General features: G+C 56.3%; 1 protein-coding gene across 1 annotated transcript in view; it reads left to right on the top strand.

Moving 5' to 3' along the window:
* Nucleotides 1-1,247: 1,247 nt before the first annotated feature.
* The window catches only part of LOC144739727 (mucin-2-like), a 55,107-nt gene continuing 31,725 nt past the window's right edge, over nt 1,248-24,629 (top strand). The window contains exons 1-11 of the mRNA XM_078622646.1: nt 1,248-1,491; nt 2,379-2,508; nt 8,259-8,379; nt 9,439-9,577; nt 10,571-10,660; nt 11,341-11,413; nt 12,605-12,742; nt 13,988-14,137; nt 22,350-22,435; nt 23,337-23,466; nt 24,106-24,216. Of these exons, the coding sequence (XP_078478772.1) occupies nt 1,252-1,491; nt 2,379-2,508; nt 8,259-8,379; nt 9,439-9,577; nt 10,571-10,660; nt 11,341-11,413; nt 12,605-12,742; nt 13,988-14,137; nt 22,350-22,435; nt 23,337-23,466; nt 24,106-24,216 (1,408 nt within the window). The 5' untranslated portion in view covers nt 1,248-1,251. The remainder of the gene's footprint in view (nt 1,492-2,378; nt 2,509-8,258; nt 8,380-9,438; nt 9,578-10,570; nt 10,661-11,340; nt 11,414-12,604; nt 12,743-13,987; nt 14,138-22,349; nt 22,436-23,336; nt 23,467-24,105; nt 24,217-24,629) is intronic.

Raw genomic sequence — 24,629 nt, 5'->3', positions numbered from 1 at the left:
CCATCACCACCATCACCATCACTACCATCACCACTACCATCACCACCATCACCATCATCACTACCATCACGACCACCATCACCAACATCACCATCACCATCACGACCATCCACCATCACTACCTTCACCACCATCATCACCATCATCATCACCACCACCACCATCACCACTACCATCACCACCATCATCACCATCATCATCACCACCACCACCATCATCACCATCATCACCACCACCACCATCATCACCACCATCACCACCACCATCATCACCATCATCATCACCATCACCACCATCATCACCACCATCACATCACCATCATCACCATCACCATCATCACCATCACCATCATCATCACTACCATCACCACCACTAACACTACCATCATCATCATCACCATCACCACCATCATCACCATCATCATCACCATCATCACCATCACCGCCATCATTATCATCAGTGTCATCATCACCACCACCATCATCACCATTATCACCATTATGATCACTGTCATCATCACCACCACCATCATCATCACCATCACCACCATCACCACCATCATCACTACCACCACCATCATCATCATCAGTGTCATCATCATCAGTGTCATCATCATCAGTGTCATCATCATCAGTACCACCGCCATCATCATCAGTGTCATCATCATCAGTGTCATCATCATACAGTGGCTACAGACATCTTCAGGGTCGGGATCGAACCCACGACCTCCTGCGTAACCAGGCGAGTTAGTCAACATCTCACCACAGGGAGAGAGAGACGCAGACTCCAAACATACAGCAAGCAGCAGACATCTTCAGGGTCGGGATCGAACCCACGACCTCCTGCGTACCAGGCGAGTTAGTCAACATCTCACCACAGGGAGAGAGAGACGCAGACTCTAAATATACAGCAAGCAGCAGACATCTTCAGGGTCGGGATCGAACCCACGACCTCCTGCGTACCAGGCGAGTTAGTCAACATCTCACCACAGGGAGGAGAGAGACGCAGACTCCAAACATACAGCAAGCAGCAGACATCTTCAGGGTCGGGATCGAACCCACGACCTCCTGCGTACCAGGCGAGTTAGTCAACATCTCACCACAGGGAGAGAGAGACGCAGACTCCAAACATACAGCAAGCAGCAGGCATCTTCAGGGTCGGGATCGAACCCACGACCTCCTGCGCACCAGGCGAGGTAGTCAACATCTCCCCCCCCCCCCCCCTCCGTGGTTCCTTGTGCCAGGAGTCTCAATGCTCGTCGTGGCTGGAGGCGTTTTGGCGACTGCGTGGAGGAGCGCTCCGGCTACAGCGCGCTGTGCGAACAGAGCAAGGCTGCCGAAGGTGGCGATGGTGGCGGTGGCCACAGCGGTGGTCACGTGGCAGGCCACGGCGCCTGTGGCAGCCTGGCAGAGTACGCGCGTCAGTGCGGTCGTCACGGTGGTGGTGGAGGTCAAGGGGCGCTGCGCGGATGGAGGGCGCAAGTTGGATGCGGTGAGCGTGGTGCCGGTAGCCCTCGCGTGTAGTAGTGTGTGGTGTGTAGTGTGTAGTGTAGTGTATAGTGTAGTGTGTAGTGTATTGTAGTGTATAGTGTAGTGTGTAGTATAGTGTTATAGTAGTGTAGTGTATAGTAGTGTAGTGTATAGTAGTGTAGTGTATAGTAGTGTAGTGTATAGTGTAGTGTATAGTGTAGTGTATAGTGTATAGTAGTGTAGTGTATAGTAGTGTAGTGTATAGTAGTGTAGTGGTAGTGTATAGTAGTGTATAGTAGTGTAGTGTATAGTGTAGTGTATATAACATCTGAAAGCGTAGCGCGTAGATGCGGTGCCCATCAGCGTCGCAGCAGCAGCAGCAGCCACAAGCTGCTGCCACAAGCTGCAGCCACAAGCTGCAGCCACAAGCTGCAGCCACAAGCTGCTGCCACAAGCTGCTGCCACAAGCTGCAGCCACAAGCTGCTGCCACAAGCTGCAGCCACAAGCTGCTGCCACAAGCTGCCTGCCACAAGCTGCTGCCACAAGCTGCAGCCACAAGCTGCTGCCACAAGCTGCAGCCACAAGCTGCAGCCACAAGCAGCAGCCACAAGCTGCAGCCACAAGCTGCAGCCACAAGCTGCAGCCACAAGCTGCAGCCACAAGCTGCAGCCACAAGCAGCAGCCACAAGCTGCAGCCACAAGCAGCAGCCACAAGCTGCTGCCACAAGCTGCAGCCACAAGCTGCAGCCACAAGCTGCTGCCACAAGCTGCAGCCACAAGCTGCTGCCACAAGCTGCAGCCACAAGCTGCAACGCTGAGCAGAGGCGGTGTCGATGGTTCTCACGTCTCGTCGAGCTGCAGGCGTCGTAGTGACCCTCCCCCTCCCCTCTCTTCTCTGACCTGCCCAGCCGCCCCGTCGTGCCCCGAGGGAGAGGAGTTTCACGACTGCGGCTCCCCCTGCGAGAAGAGCTGCTCCAACCCCAGCGGCGCCATCAGCTGCGACGAGGCGTGTGTGCCGGGCCTGCTTCTGCCCCGAGGGTACGGGCTCGCTCGCTCACTCACTCACTCAGTCACTCACTCAGTTGCTCACTCAGTTACTCACTCAGTTACTCACTCACTCACTCAGTTACTCACTCAGTTACTCACTCACTCAGTTACTCACTCACTCACTCAGTTACTCACTCAGTTACTCACTCAGTTACTCACTCAGTTACTCAGTTACTCACTCAGGTACTCACTCACTCAGTTACTCACTCAGTTACTCACTCAGTTACTCACTCAGGTACTCACTCACTCACTCAGTTACTCACTCAGTTACTCACTCAGTTACTCACTCAGTTACTCACTCACTCAGTTACTCACTCAGTTACTCACTCAGTTACTCACTCACTCAGTTACTCACTCAGTTACTCACTCAGGTACTCACTCACTCACTCAGTTACTCACTCAGTTACTCACTCAGTTACTCACTCAGTTACTCAGTCACTCACTCAGTTGCTCACTCAGTTACTCACTCAGTTACTCAGTTACTCACTCACTCAGTTACTCACTCACTCAGTTACTCACTCAGTTTACTCACTCAGTTACTCACTCACTCAGTTACTCACTCAGTTACTCACTCAGTTACTCAGTCACTCACTCACTCAGTTACTCACTCAGTTACTCACTCAGTTACTCACTCACTCAGTTACTCACTCAGGTACTCACTCAGTTACTCACTCACTCAGTTACTCACTCAGTTACTCACTCAGTTACTCACTCACTCACTCACTCAGTTACGCACTCACTCAGTTACTCACTCACTCAGTTACTCACTCAGTTACTCAGTCACTCACTCAGTTACTCACTCAGTTACTCACTCAGTTACTCACTCAGTTACTCACTCACTCAGTTACTCACTCAGTTACTCACTCAGTTACTCACTCAGTTACTCACTCAGTTACTCACTCAGTTACTCACTCAGTTACTCAGTTACTCACTCAGTTACTCACTCACTCAGTTACTCACTCAGTTACTCACTCAGTTACTCACTCAGTTACTCAGTTACTCACTCAGGTACTCACTCACTCACTCAGTTACTCACTCAGTTACTCACTCAGTTACTCAGTTACTCACTCAGTTACTCACTCACTCACTCAGTTACTCACTCAGTTACTCACTCAGTTACTCAGTTACTCACTCAGTTACTCACTCAGTTACTCACTCAGTTACTCACTCAGTTACTCACTCAGTTACTCACTCAGTTACTCACTCAGTTACTCACTCACTCAGTTACTCACTCAGTTACTCACTCAGTTACTCACTCACTCACTCGAGTTACTCACTCACTCAGTTACTCACTCACTCAGTTACTCACTCAGTTACTCAGTCACTCACTCAGTTTACTCACTCAGGTACTCACTCACTCAGTTACTCACTCACTCAGTTACTCACTCACTCAGTTACTCACTCAGTTACTCACTCAGTTACTCACTCACTCACTCAGTTACTCACTCACTCAGTTACTCACTCACTCAGTTACGCACTCAGGTACTCAGTCACTCACTCAGTTACTCACTCAGTTACTCACTCAGTTACTCACTCAGTTACTCAGCTCACTCACTCAGTTGACTCACTCACTCAGTTACTCACTCAGGTAACTCACTCACTCACTCAGTTACTCACTCACTCAGTCACTCACTCAGTTACTCACTCACTCACTCAGTTGCTCACTCAGTTGCTCACTCACTCAGTTACTCACTCAGTTACCTCACCTCACTCAGTTACTCACTCAGTTACTCACTCACTCAGTTACTCACTCAGTTACTCACTCACGTACTCAGGTCACTCACTCAGTTACTCAGTCACTCACTCAGTTACTCACTCACTCACTCAGTTGCTCACTCAGTTACTCACTCACTCAGTTACTCACTCAGTTACTCACTCACTCAGTTACTCACTCAGTTACTCACTCAGTTACTCAGTCACTCACTCAGTTACTCAGTCACTCACTCAGTCACTAACTCAGGTTGCTCACTCACTCAGTTACTCACTCACTCACTCACTCAGTTACTCACTCACTCACTCAGTTGCTCACTCACTCAGTACTCACTCACTCACTCACTTACTCACTCACTCACTTACGCACTCACTCACTCACTCAGTTGCTCACCTCACTCAGTTACTCACTCACTCACTCAGTTGCTCACTCAGTTACTCACTCAGTTACTCACTCACTCAGTTACTCACTCACTCACTCAGTTAGCTCACTCAGTTACTCAGGTTACTCACTCAGTTGCTCACTCACTCAGTTACTCACTCAGTTACTCAGTTACTCACTCACTCACTCAGTTACTCACTCACTCAGTTACTCTCACTCACTCAGTTACTCACTCAGTTACTCACTCAGTTACTCAGTTACTCACTCACTCACTCAGTTACTCACTCACTCAGTTACTCACTCACTCAGTGTACTCACTCAGTTACTCACTCAGTTACTCACTCACTCAGTTACTCACTCAGTTACTCACTCAGTTACTCAGTTGCTCACTCACTCAGTTACGCACTCAGTTACTCAGTTACTCACTCAGTTACTCACTCACTCAGGTACTCACTCACTCAGTTACTCACTCACTCAGTTACTCACTCAGTTACTCACTCAGTTACTCACTCACTCAGTTACTCACTCAGTTACTCACTCACTCACTCAGTTACTCACTCACTCACTCAGTTACTCACTCAGTTACTCAGTTGCTCACTCACTCAGTTACTCACTCACTCAGTTACTCACTCAGTTACTCACTCAGTTACTCAGTTACTCACTCAGTTACTCAGTTACTCACTCAGTTACTCACTCACTCAGTTACTCACTCAGTTGCTCAGTTACTCACTCAGTTACTCAGTCACTCACTCAGTTACTCACTCAGTCACTCTCTCAGTTGCTCAGTTACTCACTCAGTTACTCAGTCACTCACTCAGTTACTCACTCAGTTGCTCACTCACTCAGTTACTCACTCAGTTACTCAGTCACTCACTCAGTTACTCACTCAGTTGCTCAGTTACTCACTCAGTTACTCAGTCACTCACTCAGTCACTCACTCAGTTGCTCACTCACTCAGTTACTCACTCAGTTACTCACTCAGTTACTCACTCACTCACTCAGTTACTCACTCAGGTACTCACTCACTCACTCAGTTACTCACTCAGTTACTCACTCAGTTACTCACTCAGGTACTCACTCACTCACTCAGTTACTCACTCACTCAGTTACTCACTCAGTTACTCAGTTACTCACTCACTCAGTTACTCACTCAGTTACTCAGTTACTCACTCACTCAGTTACTCACTCAGTTACTCACTCACTCACTCAGTTGCTCACTCACTCAGTTACTCACTCAGTTACTCACTCAGTTACTCAGTCACTCACTCAGTTACTCACTCAGGTACTCACTCACTCACTCACTCAGTTACTCACTCACTCAGTTACTCACTCAGGTACTCACTCACTCAGTTACTCACTCACTCAGTTACTCACTCAGTTACTCACTCACTCACTCAGTTACTCACTCACTCAGTTACTCACTCACTCAGTTACTCACTCAGGTACTCACTCACTCAGTTACTCACTCAGTTACTCACTCAGTTACTCACTCACTCACTCAGTTACTCACTCAGTTACTCACTCACTCAGTTACTCAGTTACTCACTCACTCACTCAGTTGCTCACTCACTCAGTTGCTCACTCAGTTACTCACTCAGTTACTCAGTCACTCACTCAGTTACTCACTCAGGTACTCACTCACTCAGTTACTCACTCACTCAGTTACTCACTCAGTTACTCACTCACTCACTCAGTTACTCACTCAGTTACTCACTCACTCAGTTACTCAGTTACTCACTCACTCACTCAGTTGCTCACTCACTCAGTTGCTCACTCAGTTACTCACTCAGTTACTCAGTCACTCACTCAGTTACTCACTCAGGTACTCACTCACTCAGGTACTCAGTTACTCACTCGGTCACTCACTCACTCGGTCACTCACTCAGTCACTCAGTCACTCGCTCGCTCACCCGCTCGCTCACTCGCTCGCCCGCTCACTCGCTCTCACGAAGCAACGCACTTTACGGTGGGGCGCCCCGCCAGGAGGAGAGACCTCGTGCGGGTCTCGGGGAGACCCCCAGTAGCAGCAGCAGCAGGAGTAGAGACCTGGTGCGGTGTTGGTGACTAGTCAGGGAGACCCCCAGCAGCAGCAGCAGCAGGAGGTCACGGGAGGGGCCACAGCCCCCAGTGACCCCCCCCACCCCCTCCTTGACCCCCCACTCTGACCCCCCCTACTCCCTCCTTGACCCCCCACTCTCACCCCCCCCACCCCCTCCTTGACCCCCCCACTCTGCCCCCCCCCACCCCCTCCTTGACCCCCCACTCTGACCCCCCCTACTCCCTCCTTGACCCCCCACTGTGCCCCCCCACCCCCTCCTTGACCCCCCACTGTGCCCCCCCACCCCCTCCTTGACCCCCCACTCTGCCCCCCCCACCCCCTCCTTGACCCCCCACTCTGACCCTCCCTACCCCCTCCTTGACCCCCCACTCTGCCCCCCCCACCCCCTCCTTGACCCCCCACTCTGCCCCCCCCACCCCCTCCTTGACCCCCCACTCTGACCCCCCCTACTCCCTCCTTGACCCCCCACTGTGCCCCCCCCCCACCCCCTCCTTGACTCCCCACTCTGACCCCCCCTACTCCCTCCTTGACCCCCCACTGTGCCCCCCCCACCCCCTCCTTGACCCCCCACTGTGCCCCCCCCCACCCCCTCCTTGACCCCCCACTCTGACCCCCCCCCACCCCCTCCTTGACCCCCCACTGTGCTCCCCCCCACCCCCTCCTTGACTCCCCACTCTGACCCCCCCTACTCCCTCCTTGACCCCCCACTGTGCCCCCCCCACCCCCTCCTTGACCCCCCACTGTGCCCCCCCCCACCCCCTCCTTGACCCCCCACTCTGACCCTCCCTACCCCCTCCTTGACCCCCCACTCTGCCCCCCCCACCCCCTCCTTGACCCCCCACTCTGCCCCCCCCACCCCCTCCTTGACCCCCCACTCTGACCCCCCCTACTCCCTCCTTGACCCCCCACTGTGCCCCCCCCCACCCCCTCCTTGACTCCCCACTCTGACCCCCCCTACTCCCTCCTTGACCCCCCACTGTGCCCCCCCCCACCCCCTCCTTGACCCCCCACTGTGCCCCCCCCCACCCCCTCCTTGACCCCCCACTCTGACCCTCCCTACCCCCTCCTTGACCCCCCACTCTGCCCCCCCCACCCCCTCCTTGACCCCCCACTCTGCCCCCCCCACCCCCTCCTTGACCCCCCACTCTGACCCCCCCTACTCCCTCCTTGACCCCCCACTGTGCTCCCCCCACCCCCTCCTTGACCCCCCACTGTGCCCCCCCCCACCCCCTCCTTGACCCCCCACTCTGACCCCCCCCACCCCCTCCTTGACCCCCCACTGTGCTCCCCCCCACCCCCTCCTTGACTCCCCACTCTGACCCCCCCTACTCCCTCCTTGAACCCCCACTGTGCCCCCCCACCCCCTCCTTGACCCCCCACTGTGCCCCCCCCCACCCCCTCCTTGACCCCCCACTCTGACCCCCCCTACTCCCTTCTTGACCCCCCACTGTGCCCCCCCCACCCCCTCCTTGACCCCCCACTGTGCCCCCCCCCACCCCCTCCTTGACCCCCCACTCTGACCTTCCCTACCCCCTCCTTGACCCCCCACTCTGCCCCCCCCCCCCCTCTCCTGCCCCCCCCCCCCCCCAGGCACGGTGAGGGATGACCACGGTGATTCTCACCGCTGCATCTCCCAGGCGGTGTGCCCGTGCAAGTACGAGGAGCAGCTGCACCACGCAGGGGACTCGCTGGAGGACGGGTTCAACGCCTGGTGAGTCGACCCTCTCACCACGTGACTCTCTCACCACGTGACTCTCACCACGTGACTCTCTCGCCCCGTGACTCTCTCACCACGTGACTCTCACCACGTGACTCTCACCACGTGACCCTCTCACCACGTGACCCTCTCACCACGTGACTCTCTCACCACGTGACTTTCTCACCACGTGACTTTCTCACCACGTGACTCTCTCGCCCCGTGACTCTCACCACGTGACTCTCACCACGTGACTCTCTCGCCCCGTGACTCTCTCACCACGTGACTCTCACCACGTGACTCTCACCACGTGACCCTCTCACCACGTGACCCTCTCACCACGTGACTCTCTCACCACGTGACTCTCTCACCCCCCGTGTGACTCTCACTACGTGACTCTCTCGCCCCGTGACTCTCACCACGTGACTCTCTCACCACGTGACCCTCTCACCACGTGACTCTCTCACCACGTGACTCTCTCACCCCCCGTGTGACTCTCACCACGTGACCCTCTCACCACGTCACCCTCTCACCACGTGACTCTCTCACCACGTGACTCTCTCACCCCCCGTGAGACTCTCACCACGTGACTCTCTCGCCCCGTGACTCTCACCACGTGACTCTCTCGCCCCGTGACTCTCTCACCACGTGACTCTCACCACGTGACCCTCTCACCACGTGACTGTCTCACCACGTGACTCTCTCACCCCCCGTGTGACTCTCACCACGTGACTCTCTCGCCCCGTGACTCTCTCACCACGTGACTCTCACCACGTGACCCTCTCACCACGTCACTCTCTCACCACGTGACTCTCTCACCCGGTGACTCTCTCGCCACGTGACTCTCTCACCACGTGACTCTCTCTCTCACCCCCACCCCGTGTGACTCTCTCACCCCGTGACTCTCGCCACGTGACCCTCTCACCACGTGACTCTCTCACCCCCCCGTGACTCTCTTCTGTGTGTCTCTCCCCGTGTCTCTCCCCCCGTGTCTCCCCCCACGTGACTCTCCACGTGACCCCCCCCCCCCACGTGACTCTCCACGTGACTCCCCACGTGCCCCCCCCCCCCCAGCACGTGCAAGGGGGGCCAGTGGCTGTGCGACGCGAGGGAGCAGCAGGCCGAGTGCTCGCTGGAGGGCGGCAGCCACGTGACGTCCTTCGACTCGGCAGCGTTCAGCTTCCACAGCGAGGGCGACTTCATCCTCTGCATGGTACACGCGGCAGAGAGACACCCCCACACAAACACAGAGTGGGTGGGTGTGTGGGTGAGTGGGTGAGTGGGTGGGTGAGTGGGTGGGTGAGTGGGTGGGTGGGTGAGTGAGTGGGTGGGTGAGTGGGTGGGTGGGTGTGTGGGTGAGTGGGTGAGTGGGTGGGTGAGTGAGTGGGTGGGTGAGTGGGTGGGTGAGTGGGTGGGTGGGTGGGTGAGTGGGTGGGTGGGTGAGTGAGTGGGTGGGTGAGTGGGTGGGTGAGTGGGTGGGTGAGTGGGTGGGTGAGTGGGTGGGTGAGTGGGTGGGTGAGTGGGTGGGTGGGTGAGTGGGTGGGTGAGTGGGTGAGTGGGTGGGTGAGTGAGTGGGTGGGTGGGTGAGTGGGTGAGTGAGTGAGTGAGTGGGTGAGTGAGTGGGTGAGTGAGTGGGTGAGTGAGTGAGTGGGTGGGTGGGTGAGTGAGTGAGTGGGTGGGTGATGGGTGAGTGGGTGTCTGTGTTGTGCAGAAGGACAAGTGGATGGTCCATGCTCGCCTGCGGTGAGTGAGTGGGTGAGTGGTGAGTGGGTGGGTGAGTGGGTGAGTGAGTGGGTGAGTGATGGGTGAGTCTGTGTTGTGCAGAAGGACAAGTGGACGGTCCACGCTCGCCTGCGGTGAGTGAGTGGGTGAGTGAGTGATGGTCCATGCTCGCCTGCGGTGAGTGAGTGGGTGAGTGGTGTGTGGGTGGGTGAGTGGGTGAGTGAGTGGGTGAGTGATGGGTGAGTCTGTGTTGTGCAGAAGGACAAGTGGACGGTCCACGCTCGCCTGCGGTGAGTGAGTGGGTGAGTGGTGAGTGGGTGGGTGAGTGGGTGAGTGAGTGGGTGAGTGATGGGTGAGTCTGTGTTGTGCAGAAGGACAAGTGGACGGTCCACGCTCGCCTGCGGTGAGTGAGTGGGTGAGTGGTGAGTGGGTGGGTGAGTGGGTGAGTGAGTGGGTGAGTGATGGGTGAGTCTGTGTTGTGCAGAAGGACAAGTGGATGGTCCACGCTCGCCTGCGGCAGGAGGAGGAGGAGGAACTCCCCAGCCTGGCCGCCATCCTCTTCACGTCCACCTCGGTGACACTCACACAGACACACTCACACACACTCACACAGACACTCACACACTCACACACACTCACACAGACACTCACACACTCACACACACTCACACAGACACACACACACACAGACACACTCACACACACTCACACAGACACTCACACACTCACACACACACAGACACACTCACACACACACACTCACACACACACACAGTCACACACACTCACACAGACACTCACACACACACAGACACACAGACACACACTCACACACACTCACACCCTCACTCACACAGACACACACTCACACACTAACACACACTCACACACTCACTCACACAGACACACTAACACACACACACACTAACACACTCACACACACACTCACACAGACACACACACACTCACACACACAGACACCCACACACACTCTCACACACAGACTAATCCCCCCAACCACGGGGAGAGAGACGCAGATTCCAAATATATACAGCAGCAGCAGGCATCATCAGGGTCGGGATCGCACCCACGACCTCCTGCGTACCAGGCGAGGTAGTCAACATCTCACGAGCTAGAGTGGCTACAGACATCGTCAGGGTCAGGATCGAACCCACGACCTCCTGCGCACCAGGCGAGGTAGTGAACATCTCCGTGTCACCGTGAGCTGACCTTGCGTGTTCTGTGGTCGTGCAGGAGAAGCTGGAGATCGACAGCGAGGGGAAGATGTTCCTCAACGACCTGCCCCTGCCACTACCCTACCATTCAGGTAGCCCTTCGTGATGGTGGGCAGCGGGTGGGTGGGTGGGTGAGTGAGTGGGTGGGTGGGTGAGTGGGTGGGTGGGTGGGTGAGTGAGTGAGTGGGTGGGTGGGTGAGTGGGTGGGTGGGTGAGTGGGTGGGTTGGTGAGTGGGTGGGTGGGTGAGTGGGTGGGTGGGTGACCGAGTGGGTGTGTGGGTAGGTTGGTGAGTGACTGAGTGGGTGGGTGTTTGGGTGTGTGGGTGGGTTGGTGAGTGACTGAGTGGGTGTTTGGGTGGGTTGGTGAGTGACTCAGTGGGTGGGTGTTTGGGTGTTTGGGTGGGTTGGTGAGTGACTCAGTGGGTGTTTGGGTGGGTTGGTGAGTGACTGAGTGGGTGGGTGTTTGGGTGTGTGGGTGGGTTGGTGAGTGACTCAGTGGGTGTTTGGGTGGGTGGGTGAGTGACTCAGTGGGTGGATTGGTTACTAAATGAAGTCAACCACCACTTCCGGCATCGTCACGGTCTTGGTTCAGTGGACCTGATGATCTCTTTGGGCCCGGAGCCCAATCTCAGGTGACCTGGGCTCTAACCTCAACGATGTAGAGGAAGTAATAAAATAATAAAAATAAAACATAATAAAATAATTCTCACGACGTTTCGGCCACAATGCAAGCAGCCGTCCTCAGGTGAAGAACAGGTCTGTCGGAAAGACAGCGTCTCATTCAGACAGACAGCGTCTCATTCAGACGCTGTCTTTCCGTCAGACCTGTTCTTCACCTGAGGACGGCTGCTTGCGTTGTGGCCGAAACGTCGTGAGAATTGCATTTCATTATGTTTTATTTTTATTATTTTATTATTTCCCTTCTACGTGATGACTTTACCGAAAGAACCAAGAAGATGAATCCCTGCAGTCACGAAAGCTTTACATCGAAAGATGTTGACGAAGTGTAAGACCTCTCTGAGCTACTGTGTGGAGGCGCTGTTGGTTCAGAAGCGATCTTCACAGACGGAAATGTATCGCAGAAGCCAAATATTCTGGACGCATGGAGAGTGAACAACGGGGAGAGAGATACGGCAGAACTCCAAATACGTACAGCAGCAGGCGTCGTCAGGGTCGGGATCGAACCCACGACCTCCTGCGCACCAGGCGAGGTAGTCAACATCTCACGAGGGACCAGACACCCTCCCGTCAAACCGAGTGAACGATGTCTCGGTGTCTCCCAGATTCGGTGAAGGTCTACCGGCCCAGCTCCAGCTTCATCCACCTGCAGGCTCGGCTCGGCCTCAAGGTGGAGGTGCAGGTGAAGCCGGTGATGCAGGTCTACCTGGCGCCCTCCGCCGAACACAAGGGCAAGCTCAAGGGTGAGAGAAGCGGCCGGTCCTCGCACGGACACTCAGCCCCGACCCCCAACACCGACCCCCAGTGTTGACCCCCCGCGTTGACCCCCAGTGTTGACCCCCAGTGTTGACCCCCAGCGTTGACCCCTAGCCCCGACCCCCAATGCTGACCCCCAACACCGACCCCCAGCATTGACCCCCAACACCAACCCCCAGCCCCGACCCCCAACACTGACCCCCAGTGTTGACCCCCAGCGTTGACCCCCAGTGTTGACCCCCAGCGTTGACCCCTAGCCCCGACCCCCAATGCTGACCCCCAACACCGACCCCCAGCATTGACCCCCAACACCAACCCCCAGCCCCGACCCCCAACACTGACCCCCAGTGTTGACCCCCAGCGTTGACCCCCAGCCCCTACCCCCAACACCGACCCCCAGCGTTGACCCCCAGCATTGACCCCCAGCCCCGACCCCCAACACTGACCCCCAGTGTTGACCCCTAGCGTTGACCCCCAGCCCCTACCCCCAACACCGACCCCCAGTGTTGACCCCCAGCATTGACCCCCAGCCCCAACCCCCAACACCAACCCCCAGCCCCGACCCCCAACACTGACCCCCAGTGTTGACCCCTAGCGTTTACCCCCAGCCCCGACCCCCAACACTGACCCCCAGCGTTGACCCCCAGCGTTTACCCCCAGCCCCGACCCCCAGCGTTGACCCCCAGTGTTGACCCCAGCGTTTCTGTGGTGTGTCTGTGGTGTGTGTGGTGTGTGTGTGTTGTGTCTGTGGCGTGTGGTGTGTGTGTGGTGTGTGTGTGGTGTGTGTGGTGTGTGTGTGGTGTGTGTGTGTTGTGTGGTGTGTGTGTGTTGTGTGTGTGTGGTGTGTGTGTGTGTGGTGTGTGTGTGTGTGTGGTGTGTGTGTGTGTGGTGTGTGTGTGTGTGTGGTGTGTGTGTGTGTGGTGTGTGTGGTGTGTGTGTGTGTGGTGTGTGTGGTGTGTGTGTGGTGTGTGTGTGGTGTGTGTGTGGTGTGTGTGTGGTGTGTGTGGTGTGTGTGTGTGGTGTGTGTGTGGTGTGTGTGTGGTGTGTGTGTGGTGTGTGTGTGGTGTGTGTGTGGTGTGTGTGTGGTGTGTGTGTGTGGTGTGTGTGTGGTGTGTGTGGTGTGTGTGGTGTGTGTGTGTGGTGTGTGTGGTGTGTGTGGTGTGTGTGTGTGGTGTGTCTGTGGTGCGTGTCTGCGGTGTGTCTGCGGTGTGTGTGGTGTCTGCGCTGCACAGGGATGTGCGGCAACTACAACGGGCAGGAGGCAGACGACTTCACGTCGCCACAGAACATCGTGGAGGCGACCGGGGAGAGTTTCGCCGCCTCGTGGAACACGGCGGCAGCGGCAGCAGCGGTGGTCGTGGTGCCCAACCTCTGCAGAGACAGTGAGGGGGTCACCGCAGCCAGAGAGTCACACAGACTCAGAGACACAGAGACACGTAGACTCAGAGACACAGAGACACGTAGACTCAGAGACACAGAGACACGTAGACTCAGAGACACAGAGACACGTAGACTCAGAGACACAGAGACACGTAGACTCAGAGACACAGAGACACAGCACACAGATACCCACAGACTCACCACACAGAGACCCACAGACTCACCACACAGAGACCCACAGACTCACCACACAGAGACCCACAGACTCACAGAGACCCACAGACTCACACAGAGACCCACAGACTCACACAGAGACCCACAGACTCACACAGAGACCCACAGACTCACACAGAGACCCACAGACTCACACAGAGACCCACAGACTCACCACACAGAGACCCACAGACTCACCACACAGAGACCCCCAGACTCACCACACAGAGACCCCCAGACTCACCACAGAGACCGACAGACTCACACAGAGACCCACAGACTCACACAGAGACCCACAGACTCACCACACAGAGACCCACAGACTCACAGAGACCCACAGACTCACCACTAAGAGATCCACAGACTCACACAGAGACCCACAGACTCACACAGAGACCCACAGACTCATCACAGAGACCCCCAGACTCACACAGAGACCCACAGACTCACCACACAAAGACCCACAGACTCACCACACAGAGACCCACAGATTCACACAGACCCACAGACTCACACAGAGACCCACAGACTCACAGAGACCCACAGACTCACCACACAGAGACCCACAGACTCACCACACAGAGACCCACAGACTCACCACACAGAGACCCACAGACTCACCACACAGAGACCCCCAGACTCACCACACAGAGACCCACAGACTCACCACACAAAGACCCACAGACTCACCACACAGAGACCCACAGATTCACACAGACCCACAGACTCACACAGAGACCCACAGACTCACAGAGACCCACAGACTCACACAGAGACCCACAGACTCACACAGAGACCCACAGACTCACCACACAGAGACCCACAGACTCACCACACAGAGACCCACAGACTCACCACAGAGACCGACAGACTCACACAGAGACCCACAGACTCACACAGAGACCCACAGACTCACCACAGAGACCCCCAGACTCACCACAGAGACCCACAGACTCACCACAGAGACCCACAGACTCATCACAGAGACCCCCAGACTCACCACAGAGACCCACAGACTCACCACAGAGACCCACAGACTCACACAGAGACCCACAGACTCACCACACAGAGACCCACAGACTCACCACACAGAGACCCCCAGACTCACACAGAGACCCACAGACTCACACAGAGACCCACAGACTCACACAGAGACCCACAGACTCACACAGAGACCCACAGACTCACCACACAGAGACCCACAGACTCACCACACAGAGACCCCCAGACTCACCACACAGAGACCCCCAGACTCACCACAGAGACCGACAGACTCACACAGAGACCCACAGACTCACACAGAGACCCACAGACTCACCACACAGAGACCCACAGACTCACAGAGACCCACAGACTCACCACTAAGAGATCCACAGACTCACACAGAGACCCACAGACTCACACAGAGACCCACAGACTCATCACAGAGACCCCCAGACTCACACAGAGACCCACAGACTCACCACACAAAGACCCACAGACTCACCACACAGAGACCCACAGATTCACACAGACCCACAGACTCACACAGAGACCCACAGACTCACAGAGACCCACAGACTCACCACACAGAGACCCACAGACTCACCACACAGAGACCCACAGACTCACCACACAGAGACCCACAGACTCACCACACAGAGACCCCCAGACTCACCACACAGAGACCCACAGACTCACCACACAAAGACCCACAGACTCACCACACAGAGACCCACAGATTCACACAGACCCACAGACTCACACAGAGACCCACAGACTCACAGAGACCCACAGACTCACACAGAGACCCACAGACTCACACAGAGACCCACAGACTCACCACACAGAGACCCACAGACTCACCACATAGAGACCCACAGACTCACCACAGAGACTGACAGACTCACACAGAGACCCACAGACTCACACAGAGACCCACAGACTCACACAGAGACCCACAGACTCACACAGAGACCCACAGACTCACCACACAGAGACCCCCAGACTCACCACAGAGACCCACAGACTCACACAGAGACCCACAGACTCACACAGAGACCCCCAGACTCACCACAGAGACCCACAGACTCACCACAGAGACCCACAGACTCACACAGAGACCCACAGACTCACACAGAGACCCACAGACTCACCACAGAGACCGACAGACTCACACAGAGACCCACAGACTCACACAGAGACCCCCAGACTCACACAGAGACCCCCAGACTCACACAGAGACCCACAGACTCACACAGAGACCCCCAGACTCACCACAGAGACCCACAGACTCACACAGAGACCCACAGACTCACACAGAGACCCACAGACTCACCACACAGAGACCCACAGACTCACCACAGAGACCGACAGACTCACACAGAGACCCACAGACTCACACAGAGACCCCCAGACTCACCACAGAGACCCCCAGACTCACCACAGAGACCCACAGACTCACCACAGAGACCCACAGACTCATCACAGAGACCCCCAGACTCACCACAGAGACCCACAGACTCACCACAGAGACCCACAGACTCACACAGAGACCCACAGACTCACCACACAGAGACCCACAGACTCACCACACAGAGACCCCCAGACTCACCACAGTGACCCCCAGACTCACCACAGAGACCCACAGACTCACCACAGAGACCCCCAGACTCACCACAGAGACCCACAGACTCACACAGAGACCCACAGACTCACCACAGAGACCCACAGACTCACCACACAGAGACCCCCAGACTCACCACAGAGACCCCCAGACTCACCACAGAGACCCACAGACTCACACAGAGACCCACAGACTCACCACAGAGACCCACAGACTCACCACACAGAGACCCCCAGACTCACCACAGAGACCCCCAGACTCACCACAGAGACCCACAGACTCACCACAGAGACCCACAGACTCATCACAGAGACCCCCAGACTCACCACAGAGACCCACAGACTCACCACAGAGACCCCCAGACTCACACAGAGACCCACAGACTCACCACACAGAGACCCACAGACTCACCACACAGAGAACCCCAGACTCACCACAGAGACCCCCAGACTCACACAGAGACCCACAGACTCACACAGAGACCCACAGACTCACACAGAGACCCACAGACTCACCACAGAGACCCACAGACTCACCACACAGAGACCCCCAGACTCACCACAGAGACCCCCAGACTCACCACAGAGACCCACAGACTCACACAGAGACCCACAGACTCACCACACAGAGACCCCCAGACTCACCACAGAGACCCCCAGACTCACCACAGAGACCCCCAGACTCACCACAGAGACCCACAGACTCACCACAGAGACCCACAGACTCATCACAGAGACCCCCAGACTCACCACAGAGACCCACAGACTCACCACAGAGACCCACAGACTCACACAGAGACCCACAGACTCACACAGAGACCCACAGACTCACACAGAGACCCACAGACTCACACAGAGACCCACAGACTCACCACACAGAGACCCACAGACTCACCACACAGAGACCCCCAGACTCACCACACAGAGACCCCCAGACTCACCACAGAGACCGACAGACTCACACAGAGACCCACAGACTCACACAGAGACCCACAGACTCACCACACAGAGACCCACAGACTCACAGAGACCCACAGACTCACCACTAAGAGATCCACAGACTCACACAGAGACCCACAGACTCACACAGAGACCCACAGACTCATCACAGAGACCCCCAGAATCACACAGAGACCCACAGACTCACCACACAAAGACCCACAGACTCACCACACAGAGACCCACAGATTCACACAGACCCACAGACTCACACAGAGACCCACAGACTCACAGAGACCCACAGACTCACCACACAGAGACCCACAGACTCACCACACAGAGACCCACAGACTCACCACACAGAGACCCACAGACTCACCACACAGAGACCCCCAGACTCACCACACAGAGACCCACAGACTCACCACACAAAGACCCACAGACTCACCACACAGAGACCCACAGATTCACACAGACCCACAGACTCACACAGAGACCCACAGACTCACAGAGACCCACAGACTCACACAGAGACCCACAGACTCACACAGAGACCCACAGACTCACCACACAGAGAACCACAGACTCACCACACAGAGACCCACAGACTCACCACAGAGACCGACAGACTCAACACAGAGACCCACAGACTCACACAGAGACCCACAGACTCACCACAGAGACCCCCAGACTCACCACAGAGACCCACAGACTCACCACAGAGACCCACAGACTCATCACAGAGACCCCCAGACTCACCACAGAGACCCACAGACTCACCACAGAGACCCACAGACTCACACAGAGACCCACAGACTCACCACACAGAGACCCACAGACTCACCACACAGAGACCCCCAGACTCACACAGAGACCCACAGACTCACACAGAGACCCACAGACTAACACAGAGACCCACAGACTCACCACACAGAGACCCACAGACTCACCACACAGAGACCCCCAGACTCACCACACAGAGACCCCCAGACTCACCACAGAGACCGACAGACTCACACAGAGACCCACAGACTCACACAGAGACCCACAGACTCACCACACAGAGACCCACAGACTCACAGAGACCCACAGACTCACCACTAAGAGATCCACAGACTCACACAGAGACCCACAGACTCACACAGAGACCCACAGACTCATCACAGAGACCCCCAGACTCACACAGAGACCCACAGACTCACCACACAAAGACCCACAGACTCACCACACAGAGACCCACAGATTCACACAGACCCACAGACTCACACAGAGACCCACAGACTCACAGAGACCCACAGACTCACCACACAGAGACCCACAGACTCACCACACAGAGACCCACAGACTCACCACACAGAGACCCACAGACTCACCACACAGAGACCCCCAGACTCACCACACAGAGACCCACAGACTCACCACACAAAGACCCACAGACTCACCACACAGAGACCCACAGATTCACACAGACCCACAGACTCACACAGAGACCCACAGACTCACAGAGACCCACAGACTCACACAGAGACCCACAGACTCACACAGAGACCCACAGACTCACCACACAGAGACCCACAGACTCACCACATAGAGACCCACAGACTCACCACAGAGACTGACAGACTCACACAGAGACCCACAGACTCACACAGAGACCCACAGACTCACACAGAGACCCACAGACTCACACAGAGACCCACAGACTCACCACACAGAGACCCCCAGACTCACCACAGAGACCCACAGACTCACACAGAGACCCACAGACTCACACAGAGACCCCCAGACTCACCACAGAGACCCACAGACTCACCACAGAGACCCACAGACTCACACAGAGACCCACAGACTCACACAGAGACCCACAGACTCACCACACAGAGACCCACAGACTCACCACAGAGACCGACAGACTCACACAGAGACCCACAGACTCACACAGAGACCCCCAGACTCACACAGAGACCCCCAGACTCACACAGAGACCCCCAGACTCACACAGAGACCCACAGACTCACACAGAGACCCCCAGACTCACCACAGAGACCCCCAGACTCACCACAGAGACCCACAGACTCACACAGAGACCCACAGACTCACACAGAGACCCACAGACTCACCACACAGAGACCCACAGACTCACCACAGAGACCGACAGACTCACACAGAGACCCACAGACTCACACAGAGACCCCCAGACTCACCACAGAGACCCACAGACTCACAGAGACCCACAGACTCACACAGAGACCCACAGACTCACCACACAGAGACCCCCAGACTCACCACAGAGACCCACAGACTCACCACAGAGACCCACAGACTCATCACAGAGACCCCCAGACTCACCACAGAGACCCACAGACTCACCACAGAGACCCACAGACTCACACAGAGACCCACAGACTCACCACACAGAGACCCACAGACTCACCACACAGAGACCCCCAGACTCACCACAGTGACCCCCAGACTCACCACAGAGACCCACAGACTCACCACAGAGACCCCCAGACTCACCACAGAGACCCACAGACTCACACAGAGACCCACAGACTCACCACAGAGACCCACAGACTCACCACACAGAGACCCCCAGACTCACCACAGAGACCCCCAGACTCACCACAGAGACCCACAGACTCACACAGAGACCCACAGACTCACACAGAGACCCACAGACTCACCACAGAGACCCACAGACTCACCACACAGAGACCCCCAGACTCACCACAGAGACCCCCAGACTCACCACAGAGACCCACAGACTCACCACAGAGACCCACAGACTCATCACAGAGACCCCAGACTCACCACAGAGACCCACAGACTCACCACAGAGACCCCCAGACTCACACAGAGACCCACAGACTCACCACACAGAGACCCACAGACTCACCACACAGAGACCCCCAGACTCACCACAGAGACCCCCAGACTCACACAGAGACCCACAGACTCACACAGAGACCCACAGACTCACACAGAGACCCACAGACTCACCACAGAGACCCACAGACTCACCACACAGAGACCCCCAGACTCACCACAGAGACCCCCAGACTCACCACAGAGACCCACAGACTCACACAGAGACCCACAGACTCACCACACAGAGACCCCCAGACTCACCACAGAGACCCCCAGACTCACCACAGAGACCCCCAGACTCACCACAGAGACCCACAGACTCACCACAGAGACCCACAGACTCATCACAGAGACCCCCAGACTCACCACAGAGACCCACAAACTCACCACAGAGACCCACAGACTCACACAGAGACCCACAGACTCACCACACAGAGACCCACAGACTCGCCACACAGAGACCCCCAGACTCACCACAGAGACCCCCAGACTCACCCCAGAGACCCACAGACTCACCACAGAGACCCCCAGACTCACCACAGAGACCCACAGACTCACCACAGAGACCCACAGACTCACACAGAGACCCACAGACTCACCACACAGAGACCCACAGACTCACCACACAGAGACCCCCAGACTCACCACAGAGACCCCCAGACTCACCCCAGAGACCCACAGACTCACCACAGAGACCCCCAGACTCACCACAGAGACCCACAGACTCACCACAGAGACCCACAGACTCACCACAGAGACCCACAGACTCACCACACAGAGACCCACAGACTCACCACAGAGACCCACAGACTCACCACAGAGACCCACAGACTCACCCCAGAGACCCACAGACTCACCACAGAGACCCACAGACTCACCACAGAGACCCCCAGACTCACCACAGAGACCCCCAGACTCACCCCAGAGACCCACAGACTCACCACAGAGACCCCCAGACTCACCACAGAGACCCACAGACTCACCCCAGAGACCCACAGACTCACCACAGAGACCCCCAGACTCACCACACAGAGACCCACAGACTCACCCCAGAGACCCACAGACTCACCACAGAGACCCACAGACTCACCACACAGAGACCCACAGACTCACCACACAGAGACCCCCAGACTCACCACAGAGACCCCCAGACTCACCACAGAGACCCACAGACTCACCACAGAGACCCACAGACTCACCACACAGAGACCCCCAGACTCACCACAGAGACCCCCAGACTCACCACAGAGACCCCCAGACTCACCCCAGAGACCCACAGACTCACCACAGAGACCCCCAGACTCACCACAGAGACCCCCAGACTCACCCCAGAGACCCACAGACTCACCACAGAGACCCCCAGACTCACCACAGATACCCACAGACTCACCCCAGAGACCCACAGACTCACCACAGAGACTCCCAGACTCACCACACAGAGACCCACAGACTCACCACAGAGACCCACAGACTCACCACAGAGACCCACAGACTCACCACACAGAGACCCCCAGACTCACCACAGAGACCCCCAGACTCACCACAGAGACCCACAGACTCACCACAGTTGCACTTTGCTTCCCGCAGAGGAGCTGAGCAAGCGCTGCGACGTTTCGGACCACCCCATCTTCAAGAAGTGCCTCAAGCACGTCGACTTTGAACCCTTCAAGAAGGTGAACACACAGACAAAGCTCCCCCGGGTAGCCTCAACAGACTGTGGGGGCAAGTGCTGTTAGTAGCGAGCAGCAACTGTGAACACACAGACAAAGCTCCCCCGGGTAGCCTCAACAGACTGTGGGGGCAAGTGCTGTTAGTAGCGAGCTTCAGCGCATGTAAACGCTACCGGCTTTGTGGCACGCGCCCGTTTAGCCCCCTCGATCCGGCTGAACAAAAGCTGTCTAGGCATGCGGTGGCTGGGCATGCGGGCTACATGGCCCAGCCAACGCAGCCTTGCCTGCTGGAGGAGCTCACCGATGGGACTTTGCCCAGATCTTTCAAGGATTTGTGAGCTCCTCACACAATCCAGCCTGCAGGTTAAACCCCAGGATGGATCGTAGGCAGGGCCAGCCTAAATGTTTCTAACTGGCAAAGATGCTCCATTAGGGGGGGGGGGGGTCCACGTTTTGCAAGCGTAGAAGGGAGGGAATGACTGTGGCCCACACCCAAACCCACACCCGTGTACCCACACACACACATACCTACACCCATACACACACACCCATACCCACACACGTGTACCCACACACCCCGTGTACCCACACACCCCGTGTACCCACCCCCCGTGTACCCACACACCCATACCCACACACGTATACCCACACTTATACCAACACACGCATACCAACACACCCATACCAACACACCCATACCAACACACCCATACCCACACACCCATACCCACACACCCATACCAACACACCCATACCCACACACCCATACCCACACACCCATACCCACACACCCATACCCACACACCCATACCCACACACCCCGTGTACCCACACACGTGTACCAACACCCCGTGTACCCACCCCCCGTGTACCCACACACCCCGTGTACCCACCCCCCGTGTAGAACTGCGAGATGGACGTGTGCCACTCCACGAGCCGGAGCCGGGAGAAGTTTTGTGGTGCGCTGGGCTCCCTGGCACGAGCCTGTGGCAGGCGCGGGGTCCCCGTCGCCAACTGGGGCAGCGGTGTCTGTGGTGAGTAGTGGGGGATCGTGATGATGATGGATCGTGATGGATTGTGATGGATGATGTTGATGGTGATGATGATGTTGATGTGGATGATGTGGATGATGCGGCGTCCCCGTCGCCAACTGGGGCAGCGGTGTCTGCGGTGAGTGGTGGGGGATCGTGATGATGGATTGTGATGATGATGATGGTGATGATGATGATGGTGATGATGATGATGATGATGGATGATGATGGCTCATGATGGATGATGATGATGATGGATGATGATGATGATGATGGATGATGATGGATGATGATGGCTCATGATGGATGATGATGTGGATGATGATGGATGATGATGATGATGGATGATGATGGCTCATGATGGATGATGATGTGGATGATGATGGATGATGATGGATGATGGATGATGGCTCATGATGGATCATGATGGATGATGTGGATGATGATGATGTGGATGATGATGATGATGATGTGGATGATGATGATGATGGATGATGATGATGGCTCATGATGGATGATGATGATGTGGATGATGATGGCTCATGATGATGATGATGATGGCTCATGATGGCCCACGATGGATGATGATGTTGACGATGTGGATGGCTCTGCTATAACTGTGTCCGTGCGTGCGCCGTGTAGAGGAGTCGTGCCCGGCTGGCCAGGCTCTGGGCGAGGCTCCGAGCGCTTGCTCCAAGACCTGCCACGGGTTCGTGGAGCCCGCCGCCTGTGACGGAGACGTCCCCTACTCCGGTACCCGCACAGCGCCACACAGTCACACCACACAGTCACACCACACCACACAGTCACACCACACAGTCACACCACACCACACAGTCACACCACACCACACAGTCACACCACATCACACAGTCACACCACACCACACAGTCACACCACACAGTCACACCACACCACACAGTCACACCACACCACACAGTCACACCACACCACACAGTCACACCACACCACGGGGTCACACCACACCACGGGGTCACGCCACACCACGGGGTCACACCACACCGTACAGTCACAGCGCACCACGGGGTGACACCACACAGACACACCACACACCACACCGTACAGTCACAGCGTACAGTCACAGCGCACCACGGGGTGACACTCGCCACCGCGACAACCCTCGCGTCCGGCCTGCCCAAGGCTGC

Source organism: Lampetra planeri, unplaced genomic scaffold, assembly GCF_965212315.1.
Source record: "Lampetra planeri unplaced genomic scaffold, kcLamPlan1.2.h2 scaffold_168, whole genome shotgun sequence".
In the NCBI taxonomy this organism is placed as follows: domain Eukaryota; kingdom Metazoa; phylum Chordata; class Hyperoartia; order Petromyzontiformes; family Petromyzontidae; genus Lampetra; species Lampetra planeri.
The sequence above is the reverse complement of the archived record's forward strand: the minus strand, read 5'-3'. Positions and strand labels throughout refer to the sequence as shown.